This window comes from Silurus aristotelis (genome assembly GCF_946808225.1).
Source record: "Silurus aristotelis genome assembly, chromosome: 24".
In the NCBI taxonomy this organism is placed as follows: Eukaryota; Metazoa; Chordata; class Actinopteri; order Siluriformes; family Siluridae; genus Silurus; species Silurus aristotelis.
Genome location: NC_139597.1, coordinates 7,536,288 through 7,551,207, shown reverse-complemented (window position 1 = coordinate 7,551,207; position 14,920 = coordinate 7,536,288). Strand labels below are relative to the sequence as shown.

Genomic DNA, 14,920 nt, shown 5'->3' with positions numbered 1-14,920 from the left:
TTGTTCACTGTCTTCCTCCTTCCGTTCACAACAATTTCACAAAGTTTTTCTTTTGGCATCGTCGTGCGTTTAAAAATCACCACCAGTGAAGCTTTTCTCCCGATGCCGTGCAGCTCAGAACACAGGTGAAGTGCGTGTTTTCATGCCCGGTTGTTTTCATCATGACGAATGATTCGCATTTCCTGTTGCCAGTCCGAGTGAGTGGCAGGTCAAACGTCAGATGAACCTCATCCATATTTATGATGTGGTGCGGCCCGATTTAGTAGGAGCGCGATTTTATATAAAGAATTTCATTGGTTCACCTGAACTCGTTTGGCAATTTCATTGGTCTAATGTTATGAGGCTCAGTTTTTTTGGTGGCTTGAAGCTTGTAAAACCGAGAAAAATCCAGGAAAAATACATAAATTAGCCGCTTCATTGTTTAAGTCGCAGGGTTCAAAGTGTGGGGGGAAAAAAGTAGTGGCTTATAGTCCGGAAAATACGTACATTTTTTATTTTTTATTTTTTGTAGGAAAACAAATAATTTATGGCAACTTGTTTACTGTAACACATCTATGATGTTAAATCTAAAGTGTATATCCATCTTAAAGGTCCTTTTTACCGTAATGTGTCCCAGCAACATGATTCAGCAAGTGAACTCAAGTTTTTGGAACATGCAGATACAGCAGTTGTTTAAACTCTTTCATAATACAGTTGAATACCATCATATTGGCTAACTAAGACTATTGGATATATAGACTTATTGATTTGTACACTAGGGCTAGTGGAAGAAATATGATGGCTGAGGTACAACAATGAATTCCAACAATTTTATTTTAGTTATGCTTTTGGGTTTCTTGTGATTGAGCACATATTGGGAAAGCTAAATCATGTAGCCTTTTTGCTTGAACAATAGGGTCTAACAGAAGAGATTCGTCAATTTAAACTTCATAAAATTAATACTGCAACATAAATACCAATGTAAGAGTATCGGCAAACTACTTTTTGTCAGCCTAATTGTGCAAAATACCCCCCAAAGCATTACATTTTCTCTTTCTATTCGCTCAGAAAATAAAGCAAAAAGGTACATTTTGTAAGCGTCGGGCCAAAAACTAAAATGACGCATCCTTTGGGTATTTTTATTCTTTAATTTTTTTTAATTTTATTTTTTTTTGGAAACTTTACAGTCACTTATGCTTGCTTCTCTAAGAATCAACAAGCAAATCATCCTCCCTTTTTTTCTGCATGTCCATGATGTGTGAACACGTGACCGATCATGTGTACGTTACGACTACTAGTTTACAACCGGTCCTTATGAAAAAGAGTGGATTGTAAATTCGATGAGAGGGTGGCGAAGTGTGTTCATTAGAATTATTACATTTATTTAATTATTAGAATTAAAAGAAAAGCTACAGAAGTGACAGATCCATGTAAATAAGTTCTGGCTTGCCACCGTATCAAATATGAGAAGTGCCGGATCCTGTTGCAGCACAAATGAACTCCTAGGGGTGACCTTTTCAATCATCACAAGCATTATTCTCATCTCAGCCATCTTCTGCAGTTGTTTATCTGATTTTATCTAAGCTGTCTTCCTTAAGAGAGAATTATAATCCAGGAGCAGGCAGTGATTTAAGCATGTTTGTGCTGCCTGCTTTTATAAAGAGGATGATCAGCATGGAAGTCACGTCTGTTGTCTGAGTGTTGGTGGGTGCTGCTGGGCATCATCTATCAACTAGAAGAGGTTTAAAATTAATGATTCACAGCCAAACCTCTGTGTGTGAAATGTTTCAACTTTTTTTTTTTTTTTTTTTTAACACTGAACAAAAAAATATAACATCCTGTTTCCATGGTGATTAATCCTTTAATAGCTACTCAGTACATTCAAGCGCTTTACATGGTGGCTTGCATTCTAAACACATTTAAAAATATATAGACACAGAAGTTTGACTTATTTCGCTGTTTATTCCTGTTCTTTAGGTGTCCCAGCATCCTCAGCCAACTGCCTGGACTCTCTTCAGGACGACAGTCCTCCACATTGGCTAAAATCCCTGCAGACCCTGACAGAGATGGACGTGGCCTCTGGCTCCTCAGTACATCCTCAGCCCTCACACAGTACACCCTTTAGTGCCCAGATGTCTCTGCATAGAGCCAGCTGGGCACCCTACCTGCCCCCAGGCACTGCCAGTGCTGCTAGCCAGTTCCACTCTCCCCCACCAGGCTTCCAGACAGCGTTCAGAGCCTCAGCTCAGCCCCCCACAGACCTGCTGCAGAGTGCCGGACTGGACCGCCACTAGGGACCGGGACAATAAAAACCCCCTTCCTTTACTCAAAGAAAACCCAACACGCACAGCAAGAAGAATAAATATGAAAAAAACAATCCTGTTAACAAAGTAATTATTGGATTACGTATTCTTATTTTTTTTTCCCTTCCACTTTTTTGGCCTTTTGACCTTAATTTAACTCTTGGTTTCACATTTTCTTTGGTTTAGTGTTCAGCTCCTGTTGCCCGAGTGCTCTTATCCCAGTATAAGCAAGAAAGCTCTTGAACAAAGTATTACTATTGAGAGTTAAGTAAGAATCTTGGTGAGGACGAAACTGGTGTCTATGTGGAAATGATGACTACAGTATTTTACTGAAAGTCGAGTGTGTCGATCAAATCTGCTTTTAAATCTATACCATATAATCCCTGTTTTCTGTCTTCGTGCACTTACAAGGATCTTTTATATAATCTCATAAGGCTGTGACAAAAAACAAAAACAAAAAAATCATGCAATGATCCAACAAATCTGTAGTTTTCCCTTTTGTAGTTCCAACTTCCCTGAAAGCCTGGATGAAGAGTAATGGAGAAATCTGTGGGCTTTTTTTCTCAGTGAATGTAGTCTTTAACTCTGTTTTCTTTATTAGTAAAGAGGCCTTCAAGAAGTTAACTCTGAGCTTGGTTACAGCTTATGCATTATGCCTTAAAAAAATAAACATCCAGGATGTGTCCTCAGTTACACTCCCCTCTTTCTACATTTGGTCTTTCAGGTACTTGTTCATGACCCTCCTCTCAGCTGACTGCTACCAGGATGGGCAAGAGACTTTCCAGCTGCAACACTGGGCGTAACCTCTGTATCAGAGTGCAGTGCATTGCGAAGTGAAAAGCCGGAAGCCTCTATTTTAAAGAACAAGCAAGCTGTCAGACACTTTTCAAAAAAGGGGTAGGGGTAGCAGGTGGAGCACCACCATGTGGTGATTTTCATAGCTGCCATTATTGAAATCGGACATAATGAAAGACGTATGTTTCTAGAACGTATTTATTCTCCCTTGAATCAACACTTTTTCGAGGAGATGTCACTGGATGTGTTTTATGCAAACTCTGAGAGTTAGCTTCGAGACAAAATCACGATCCCTCTCTATTCTTTAATGAGAAAAGCACCCGTGTGTGGGATTTTTTTTGCACTGATGGGCGTCGGACAGACGAAAACCTGTTAGGGGTGCAAGCAGCATTTCAGTGATGTAAAGAAAATTCAGTTGTTAATTCGACTTGCTCTGAAGCCCATTTTAAAATGGTCAGAAAAGATAAAAGGAAAGTGATTGTGTTTGTTTTGATCACAGCCGACATAATCTGGCCATGTTGTTGATGAAAACTGGGATAGCAGCACTGGGGCAACAGAGTCCCACCCCTATGCCCCTTAACACAGGGCTTTACCAGAGGTCCTAAAAATGCATTCTTCTTCTACTTCTGCCTCATTTAATGTTCTTTTAATGGTCTTAATTCTGTATCACTTGTGTAGGTTCTTGCCACTGTTCAGTGTTCAGCAGTATTCAAGAGCAGTGATTAAATTAAAAATCAAGATTAAAAATAAAACCAATACAATTTAACTATGGGTTTTACTCAGTGCTGAAGATTAAGAGCAAAAGAAGAGTAAAAGGAATTGTATCTCTGCAGGTCTGCAAGAAAAAGACAACGGTCTTTAATAAAAGGTTAAATATGAAGTTGATGTTGAAATGTTTTCCTTTAAAGCCACATCTTGACATTGAAATACAGCAAAAGTGAACTCTGAATTTCTACCCTGAAAATTTTGAGTTAGGCAAGTGACAGCAAATCAACATGAATCAAAATGCCACTTTTAAATGTGTTATTCTGTATGTACTAGTGTTTGCTTTGTAGCTCAAAGGCAGAATGTTTAAAATGACAAAAATCTAAGTCTGAATTCTGATTCAAGTCGAATGCAGTGTTTAGGATGTGTGCTGTGCTGTCACAGGAGGACTTGGAGTCTACAAGGCAGTGTGCTATGGTATCTGGCAGAATTACTTAAGCTACAGATCCTTAAAGTCCTGTAAGTTGTGAGGTGGGTCCTCCATGGATCCAACTTGTTTGTTCAGCACATTTCACAGATGCATATTGGATTGAGATCTTGGCAGTTTGGATTCCAAGTCCACACCAAGAAGACTTGTTCTTTATAGTATTCCTGAATCATTTTTTGCAGTGTGGCAAGAAACATCAATCTGCTAAAAAAGGGAGCTTTCATTAGGAATTTCTGTTGGCATGAAGGTGTGTACTTGGTCTACTAGAATGATTAGGTTCATGGTAAGTACATGTCAAAGTAACGCCCACATGAATGTCAGAACCCAGGAATTCTCAGTGGAACATTTTCCAGATCATCACACTGCATCCACAGGTAACAGACACACGTGCACCAGGTTGTATGATGTGATCAATCAGACCAGGTCACCTTCTTCAGCCGGTTTAATAACAGACTGGCTTTTACTCCCCACTCACATTAGAGACCCTTGGGTGCTAATGACCTGTTGCTGCAGGTCACTGGTGTATTTTATTTATTTATTTATTTTTTGGCAGGACCAACTTTTGGAGATATTCTGAACTACTCATCACAATTTGGAGATGTTACCCCAAAAAAATTTTTTTCTGCCATATAAAATATTGGTCACTGCTCAGTTGCTAAACCCTGTAATCTACCCCCTTTTTCATTAAATATACATTTTTTCTTCTTTCCGCTGCTCCTTCTCCATACCCCCCTGTGCTCTACATCTGCCTCTTTCAAACCAACTACCTGCATGTCTTCCCTCACCACATCCATAAACCTCCTCCTTGGTCTTCCTTTTCGTCCTTCCTCATAGCTCCATCCTCAGCATTCTCCTACTGATGTACCCCAAACTTTTTTCCTGCTTTCAATATTGCTGAACTTTAGATGGTCCATTAAATTCTAATAGAAATATCTTAAGACTATTTACTGAAGTCATCAACAGTGTCAGTCAAATGTTTTGACAGTTACTTAAATGTTTTCATTGCCTTTTAGATATTTTTTGTGTGCATAGTTTTAATGTTTTTGATTTTGTACCCGTGTTAAAATCTATGTACGCTTAAATGGCGCTGTACAATCGCACAACCAGTCAGTACGCTAACAAACTAAAGATATTTCACAAAATTCACCTTTCTTATGAATTTGAATATTCACATACCAAATTGGTCTGTATTTCTCAATATCCAGTCCACCGACAATAAATTTTATTTGTATACCATTCAAATATTTTTGTAAGGTTTAGATCTCTAATGAGCAAACAAGCAGCGGCAAGGAATAAAACCCCTGAGATGACATGAAGAGGAAAGTTTAAGAGGAACCAGGAACCATTGTTAGTGTATCCAATAAAAATAGTAAACAAATAGGCAAAAAAAAGTACTTTAAATACCACTTCACTGTGCTGTATTTATTTTTTCCTCTCTAGAAGGCATAAAACGTCATTAATAACAGTATATACAGTGGTGTGAAAGTGTCCTGATTTATTTTTTTGCATGTTTGTCACACCAATGTTTCAGATCATCAAACTAATTTAAATATTAGTAAAAGAGAACACTAGTGAACAAAACATGCAGTTTTTAAATGAAGGGTTTTATTATTGAGGGGAAACAACATCCAAAACTACATGGTCCTGTGTGAAAGTGTTTACCCCCCCTGTTAAAACTGTGGTTTATCACATCTGAGTTAAATTTCTCCAGCCACACCCAGGCCTGATTACTGCCACAGCTGTCCGCAATCAATACATCTCTTAAATAGGACCTGCCTGACAAAGTGAAGTAGACCAAAAGCTCCTCAAAAGCAAGACATCATACTGAAATCCAAAGAAATTCAGAAACAAATGAGAAGGAAAGTAATAGAGATCTATCAGTCTGAAAAAGGTTATAAAGCCATTTCTAAAGCTTTGGGACTCCAGTGAACCACAGTGAGAGCCGTTATTCACCAAAACCATGGAACAGTGGAGAACCTTCGCAGGAGTGGCCGTCCGACCAAAATTACCCCAAGAGCACAGCGATGACTCATCCAAGAGGTCACAAAAGACCCCACAGCAACATCCAAAGAACTGCAGGCCTCACTTTCCTCAGTTAAGGGCAGTGTTCATGACTCTACCATTAGAAAGATACTGGGCAAAAATGGTCTGCATGGCAGAGTTCCAATATGAAAACCGCTGAAAAATGTTTCAAACAACATAAAAAGTTAATCCTGATTATCATAAAGAGCTAATACTAGTTAATGAATGCTTAAAAACGCTTCTACTAGCTTACATGGAGAGTAAATATGAACAAAAATAAGTCACAGAATGTAAATACAGGCTAACAAAGAGATGATGTTGGCTAATAATACTTGCAGTGAACACAATTTAAAAACTTAACAGGAAGAAGAGGAGGAACAATTTGTTTATGACTAAACTGCCCCTTTTTCAGTTCTCGAGGGTCCAGAAGGTGGGTTTACTCCGATTTTCTTGAATGTGAAGGTTTACATGACTTTGTTAAGGGTTTGGTCATTTTCCTGCAGCACTCTTCATCTTTATTCATGCAGCAGTCATTGCCATGCATCAGGAAAAGATGGAACCTAGACGCACTTAATTTGGGACAGAGAGAGTTGATCATTAATATTTGAAATCATTAAATGATTTAAAACATGGCTGTATCATATTTTGTCATTGTTCTTTGTGCGTTTTCTCTCAAACATTCCTCTAGGCTGTGCTTATTTAAGACTGCGTAATTTGGAACTGCTTTAAGACCAAAGACTAAAAAGAGAACCATACATGAGTACAAGCCTCTGCACCAGGAGCACTTTGCGTGCTCTTACTGTCCCTGCCAGAGAGCTAGCATAATTTAAGTGAGGAGGCAGCACTTTCTGTATGTCAAGAGTGCATCATGCTGAGATTTCTTAGTCCCAGCCAGTGGCGCTCATCTAGCAGTTAGTAATTGGAGTGCTGGACTCGGGTGCTGTGAAAAGGAAACGCTGCCATAATTTAATGTTTTTAATACATTCAAGAAGTATGAAATGCAGTGAACATGACATTGGGGGTATTCTTTAATTAGTTATACATCTAAATGATTCAGCAAAGATTAGAGATTTGAGCTAGATACATTCATTCATATCAGTATCTATTCAAGTATTAAAAAAAAAAAAAAACTCTGCTAAAGATTGCGATTGATCAATGCAGCTTTTTCTATTGGAATCCAGGATAATTGACATTTGACCTAATTGACATAATGGTGTCCTAAATTACCCACAATGCCCTTTTAACTACCTTTGTCTATACAAAACTCATCCACTCATCTGTGCAAACTGCTGAAACTGATCAGGTTCCAAAGCTTTCCTGCTAATGCTACCCTCATCTGCGTTGTATAGTTGCACTGCATTCTGGAACTTTTACTTCAACATCTTCTGTCTCCAGTGTATGACAATAAATGTTGGTAAATAGCATGTGACGTACCACTCTCTTGCTCCTTTTTTACAGTTTTTCTCGATTGCTAAGACACATTTTTTGTAAGCTGCTCTCTTTTTCTCTAAACTGTGAACACAAAACCCAATTCTCAAGCTACATCCACAAAACCTCAGACTCTTCTTGCAAAACCAAACTTTTACCTCAAAACAGTTCAATCTGTGCTCAAAACTGAACTATGTTGTCAAATCGTGCCCCGAGTCAATCAAAATTAAAATCACTACGGAACAGTCACGAAACACTACGTAGAAAAATAGAAAACACAATGCTCAGGACATGAAGCTGGAGAAATAAATGTTTATTGTTCACTGTAGGCTAAATGCATGTTGCAAAACAAAAAAAAAAACCTGTGCATTTGCACTTGTACAAAAAAACAAACGGAAATCTTATGAGTTTGCCACTTGTGTACAGTAAGCCCATGTAAAAAGAAAGTACAAAAATATACAAATAAGTGCATTACACAGCCCAGCATCATGTCTCCATACTGGGTCATGCCACAAGGCTTCATCCACATCACAGGGCACATTTTGTCTGGCCAGGCAACGGGGGAAAAAACCCTGGCATGCCGTATCCAGGCTTGGCATGCCTCCACACCTATGTCACCACAGGCAAGTCCCATGGCTTGCAGAAGATTTACTCTGGTGTACAACATAAATGGGATGCTCATCCTGCTGCCCTACAGAGCATCTCGCGTGTGATTGAGTGAGATTTGGTAAGATTAAACCCAGCTTCATTCATGTACACGTATTCATGGGGTCTTTCCATTGCATTCAGTTGAAAAACCCTCTTTAGAAATAGATATAGTTTTGTAAGTGATACAGAAAAAGTGATTCAGGCCACTACAGTAAATCACTACTTAGAGTAATCAACATCGGAGATGTGTGGATATTTGCCAACCTGTAAATACTGGAATCTTTGCTCTCTGACTCTGTCTGAGTTGCGATCAAAGGGCACTCTGTGTAGCTGTTTCATGTGCAGTCTGTTGCGGTTGAGGACACGATCAACAGTAGAGAGGCTGACACTGATGATACCCTCAAAATGTACATGGTCCTCAATGATCTGCTGAATTTCACTAAGTTTAATTTCATTGTTCTCACGGACCATATCTCTTGGTGGGGGGAGAACATACCTGTCCTCCCACCCCCATGTGGCAGTCTTTCAATTCTACAAAAAGAGAACATGGAGTTACAAAAAATATACATGGAATACTACAGTACATTGGTACAGTGATGTTCTGAAACATATATTTACTTACAGTATACTGTGGTACAGTATATAGTATGTCATACAGTAATTGCTGTCAACATTTACATACTGTACTATAATGTCAAAAAAAGGTAACTACCTGTTCTCTTCTCTAAATCTTCGGATTATGGTGGAAACAGTAAATCTACTGATGTTTGGTTGTACCCTTTGTCCAGCCTCCCTCATGCTCATACCATGGACAAGAACATGGTCAATCACAGTAGCTCAGATTTCATCAGATATTACTGTTCTTTGTCTTCGCTGACCACCTCGACCTCCTCTCACACAAACTCTTCCTCTCAGATTTCTATCCATTGTTGGGTCTCACAAACCAGTGCTCTCTGAACTGGCTTACTGTATATGTTCCCTCACATCATTAGCCACAAGTGTGATCCATTTTGAGTTGTAGTGTTCAAGTGGTGAAACTTGTGCTTTAATTGTGTTTGACTTTTGTCACCTGTGCTCACCATTATGCAGCACGGGTGCATCACAATGAAAATGTGTTGGCAAGTTGTGTCTAAACAGGTGAAAAGTGCTTATGGTTTTGCCAAAAGAGTGATTGATTCAATCAGTGGGTTCAGGCAACTGAGCATTTGGTTCAGACAATAGGGTTTAGTGTTTTAGCAATTGAGAAAAACTGTAATGAACTAACTGCAAAAAATAATTATTTTCAATTTTAGTGGCTTTTGACTATTGAATTCTTTGGTATTTACACTAGCAATGTCCGTTTGTGACATTACCATGGAAGGAAAGCGGAAAATTTTACAAGACCACCACCAAATTATCACCACAAACACTTTGCACACCACAGATATTTTAGTGGTTAGGTTCAGAGAGATGTTTTGCATTACCAGCTCAAATAAGAACATCCTTTCAAATTTGCTACTATAGAAATAAATTTTTCTATGAAATAAAAGAGAAAAACATTTGAAGACATGATCCTCTATATTTATTACTATTGTGCAGCCAGCTGACTTTATGCATTTAGGAAGAAAACCGATTACTGAAACTCATACATACTTTTTTTTTTTTTTCCCCTCTTATCTGATTACTTAAGTGCATGTTGATCAGATCATTGTCAAAATTAGGTTTCTTCTGTGATTCGTACTCCAGGCCCATTCAGAATCCTCTGTAGAACTTGGTGGCGTTGTAGACTGCTTAATGCTGGAACACAGACACCCGGCTGAGAAGACATGCGCTCCTTCACTTACATGATTACAGGATGATGAAGCACAATTCTGGCTCTTCGAGAGACATTTGTAGTGAACACTGAATCTTAGTCCATTAAGTCCATTATGCTCAATGAATCTGCAAAGCATTTGGTGGATCGTGCACTTGTGATTAGGAAAAATTATTCTTGACTCATTTTATACTTATATATGTATATAAGTTTTATTAATATTATTATTAATAGTACATAAATGAAAAAAATTATACTAATTCATACTATGACAAATCATAAAATATTCATATGTAGTAATCATTCATTCATTCATTCATTTTCTCCCGCTTATCCGTAATTCGGGTCGCGGGGGCAGGCCCCCGCCTTCGACTGCTGCCCAATCCTCACAGCACCGTCCCATTACGGTCCCTCCTGCAGGTGAAATATATATATATATATATACTAATAACAATACTAATAGTTGTAATGTAGGCGTATGACACTGAGAGGAAGCCTAAGGTTATTTCTGGTTCAATAAGAATATCATGTATTTTGAGGTGTTTTTTTTTATTTTTTTATGACATCTCTCCAATATTTTACTCTATGAAGGTCATGTATGCCAATATGAGAAACTAATTAAGGTTCTTGACTCATCTATCTGTCCTTATACTTGCATTGCTTATCCAAACAGGGAAATAAAAAATGAATAAACATTGATTGAATGTTAAGCTAATTTATAATTTCTCTCAATATTTTAAGTTGAACAGCACATGTGAAATCAGGTTCCAGTGTGTATAGGGAATAGGCCATACAAATAATCACACCAATGACATTTTATTTTATGGTTTTTACATTCCACAGTTTTTACATTTCCAGGTTTTTTTTTTTTTACAATTTTTTGATTTATGCAACAGACACGTTACTGATGAAAAAAGATTCGACAAAGTCCTTAGATTTTACTTGTCTCATAAAAATGAACATTGCAGTTCCTGTTATTCTGCTACTATTTTACAACATATGGAGGAAAAATATATTCCCACTCACTCAAAAAACGTTAGAGCCAAACATTCGAATGCTTTTTCTTTGTTAAAAGAGACACAATACGCATATTTGGCTGCTTTCATGTAAACAGAGACATTAGTTGAATGGATGATATGTCTAGAAATTATTTTCCAATGTTAGATTGATGAAAACAGCTTGGATCTGAATGACCAATAAATGCTCAATGTATTATATTTTTCTTTTTAGTAAAATAGTTGCTCCATTATGGTAGAATGGGAAATATTAGGTAGATGTCAGTGCCTACATGTCTGCTCTATAGGTTTGGACTATGACTGTTTTGGGGTTGTTGAAATGGCGGGTAAAAATGGTCTACGATCTTGTCTTCTTAAATATATAATGCATATAAACCCCATGCCAATACTGGCCTCATGCTTTTTAAAAATGTAAATGAACAATGTGCATTTGCATTTGTCTGATGTATGATGATGTAATGTTTGTTTCCTAGCTTTGGAAAAGCACATGTGGTGGTACTGGCCTGCAGCCTCCGGATAAGAAATTATGGGAAAGAGCTCATCTGCTTTTCACCAGTGAGGAATGGATGCGACCCCGTTTATATCAATGCCTGGTTGCATAATCCTCGCAGACTGAAATAGCCTAAATATTTTTTCCTTTTAAGTGTGTCCAGGAACACTATCTTATATAAGACCAGATAGGCTTATACAATTTTCCCTTTGAGACCAGATTTCCATACACATCTTTGGAAGAATATAGTGTTCAAGGGCACACTTTTCCATCTGGGTTCTATAGACTAAGCTAATGTAATTTCATAGCATTTTGCACCCAAACCTCCTTACACTCCAGACCAGAGAGCACAGATGGATAAAGAACCCAAGCTGTTCTATCAAATAGTGTTTTCCCACTTTTACAGACCTGCCAACCTTTACGTGTAGGAATTTTCACACAGAAGTAACCAAGAACAAGAAATCCCCCCAAAGAAATATGTCAAGAGTTCAGTCTTTTTCCTCCCATATAAATCTGCAATAGTTGACAGTGGTGTAGATGTTATGGATTCTATGATTTTGAACTGACGTCTACTTGAAGCCTCTTCCTTCCCCAATCTCACATTAGTAATATTTTGACTGATGTTCTTTTCAATTTTGAAACCTAAAGATCATGTTAACATATTTTACTGTTTAACTTTATAGTCAATGATGAAAGAGTTTTTAAAAAATGTATAATCTAACAATCTGGTGATTTCAATTTTGGACCAAAAATGTTTGCCAGACAACAAAATGTCAAATTGACCACGTTACAAACGAATGAATGAATGAGAAAGTAATTACAAACTGTCTTGGCTTGGGTGACATTTTGAGCAGCAGATATCCTCAGATAAATATTGGTCATGTTGAAACACTTTATAGTTTTGCTTAGGGGACTTTTGTAAAATAAATGTATTGAAATTATAATTGTTTTTGTAGTGTTTCCAGCAAGTTTGCTTCCCCTCATAGTGAAACTGAATTCTCCTTCAGGGCTGGCAGGTCTGCATTAGTCCTCTATGTATGTAGAGAAAACACAGTCCAGCATTTTGAATGACTGTAGACATTAGAGACTCCACAAACGGTCTTCCACAATACAATTAGGCCAGACTGGGACTGAGAACACTTGGGAATAAGCTTTTTAGATACACTTTACAATTCTCAGGACTCAGGACATTAATAATTGATACTGAGGAAAATGAAATTGAATGCAAAGCAAGCAGACGTGTGTGAGACACTGAGGTTTGATCTGGGCTCAACAGTTTTCAGGCTTTTTAGTTCGCGTTAAGATTGTGCTTTATTTAATAGCTGCTCTCGTCATCTATTCTGAAGCTCTTTTGGCAAAGGTGCCAGAATTTCTCGGTCACTAATGTAGCTTGTAATCAAGAAGCATGCAAACAGTGGGTCCTTTTAATGTGCCCGTTAATATGGGGTGCCACAATAACCAGAGATCGTTTGGAAAGTGGCATCTCACAGACTGCGACGTTGAGTCAACTATGTCTGTCTGAAAATTGTGTGCTTTCTGCTTTTCAAACAAGATATGGCATTTTTTCCTTTTCAATTCTCCTTTCAGTACAACTAAAGTATGTTTTAAGTTTCCTTGGTTTTTTTTATGTTTCCTGCCTCATTTACGCTCTACAGAATCTTAACACCCCATTTTCCCCACACAAACATTTTTTTGATAAGCAAAATGGAGGGCAGATACAAACATACACACTCGCATCCATTCATGGTACATGTCAAGTAAAGAAAAAGTCAAGTAGACAAAAAAAAATTCAAACTACATTGTTCAAAATGTTCAAATGATCCTGTTGGAGAATGGAAGAAGTGAAACTCTCCCAAATATCTCCCCATGGTAATGATCTGTTCCGGAATAATCTTTACAATTTGCAATATAAGCAGTGTACCATTTTCTTTCCTGCCGAAAGAAGGGCCTGCAGCTGTATTCAGTATCCAGTGTTGCTCCAGTTCACTACAACTATATTGGTCTATTTGTATTATAGAATCCATTGCTCCAAAATGCCATTTGCATTGTTCCCCTCCTTCGGTATAGCTTGGCATTGCCTCCAGTTCAGTAGCTCTTCAAACACAAAACACATATACTATAGTGGGATTTAATTTTTTTTTCCAACCCCAAAAGCACCAATTTAGCAATAAAGAGACAACTAAAGAACAGCTAGAAACTCTTACACACCTTTCAAGTTTCATGCTGCTGTATTTTCACATACTGATGTACAAGTCTCCATTAGTCACCATTTCATGCTTCCCTTCCCAATGGTCTCATGGGAGAGAGATATAATCCTGAAAAGTCTTCGTGTAGTATCTCCATTTTTGTATCCCAGTAACATACTGATCTTCATTTTTTCTTTTTTTTTGCCATGGAATGATCAGGATACCTATTTTCCAAACTCACACGAAAATGGCGTCTGACTGGTGACATCAGAAAATGACTAAGGAACAAACGTATGGTTTTGATAATCAGTCTTCTTAGTGTTTGTATGTTTTTTGCTCAGCACATGGCTGCACGGTGGCTTTTTTTTCCGAAAGCTCCGCTTAACACACTGTGCCGTTTTCTTGCCGGGATTTGGGGCAGGTGGAGCGTGGGATCGGCTGAACAGAGGGAGCCAGTGTGCAGAAGAAACCGGCGATGAGCGACAGACCCAGGCCACCCCAAGCACAGAACATGGACCAGCCGTAACCATGGCTAATGTCGTCTGGGAGGCCGTATAGGTAACGCGGATAGCGGGAAAGCTCAAAATTAATCCCTGCTACACAAGTGCACAGCGAGATGATGCAGAAGGTACCTGCAGGGTGGGGAAAAAAAAGAAGCAAGTCAGCATAAATGAAAATGTATGCCATTCACAAATCACTGAAATCACACAGATTTTTTTATTTCTTTTATTTGAATGACTCAGGACACCAACACGTGACACGGCGAGATTGGATGTGACTCAAAACAAACACATGGTTTCACTACTCATTGCTCTACATACTTACAAATCCATACTCCAACTCCCTACCGGGAACACATTTTATATATGCTGTGACCAAGCAAGCGCTCAACCCCCTGTAATCTGACCCTCAGTACAACCTTCTGTTTTTATGACTTAGCATCTTAATTGGCTTTTTAATTGCCTCCTTATTATTCAAGAGCGGGCGACTACATTAATGCCACCCATTTTAATTGCATCCGTGCTTTGCTCCCCACAGCTCTGGAGCTGCATGCTGCATACAGACGAGG

At 38.3% G+C, this 14,920-nt stretch overlaps 2 protein-coding genes across 5 annotated transcripts in view; one reads left to right on the top strand and one right to left on the bottom strand.

Annotated features, from left to right (window-relative positions):
* The window catches only part of cnot4b (CCR4-NOT transcription complex, subunit 4b), a 29,447-nt gene extending 25,490 nt beyond the window's left edge, over positions 1-3,957 (top strand). For all 3 annotated transcript variants that reach the window (XM_083528120.1, XM_083528121.1, XM_083528119.1), the window contains exon 13: positions 1,957-3,957. In XM_083528120.1, coding sequence (XP_083384246.1) covers positions 1,957-2,273 — 317 coding nt within the window. In that variant the 3' untranslated portion in view covers positions 2,274-3,957. The remainder of the gene's footprint in view (positions 1-1,956) is intronic.
* tmem178bb (transmembrane protein 178Bb) overlaps positions 1-14,920 on the bottom strand; it is a 485,881-nt gene that overhangs the window by 377,928 nt on the left and 93,033 nt on the right. Inside the window, exon 5 of one of the 2 annotated variants that reach the window (XR_014531328.1) lies at positions 12,430-14,483. Coding sequence is in view for 1 of the 2 variants with exons in the window: in XM_083528159.1 (XP_083384285.1) it covers positions 14,233-14,483 (251 nt within the window). In the remaining variant the exon portion in view is untranslated. Of the gene's footprint in view, positions 1-10,959; positions 14,484-14,920 lie in introns of those variants that run through there. The other variant, XM_083528159.1, reaches the window with a different exon arrangement.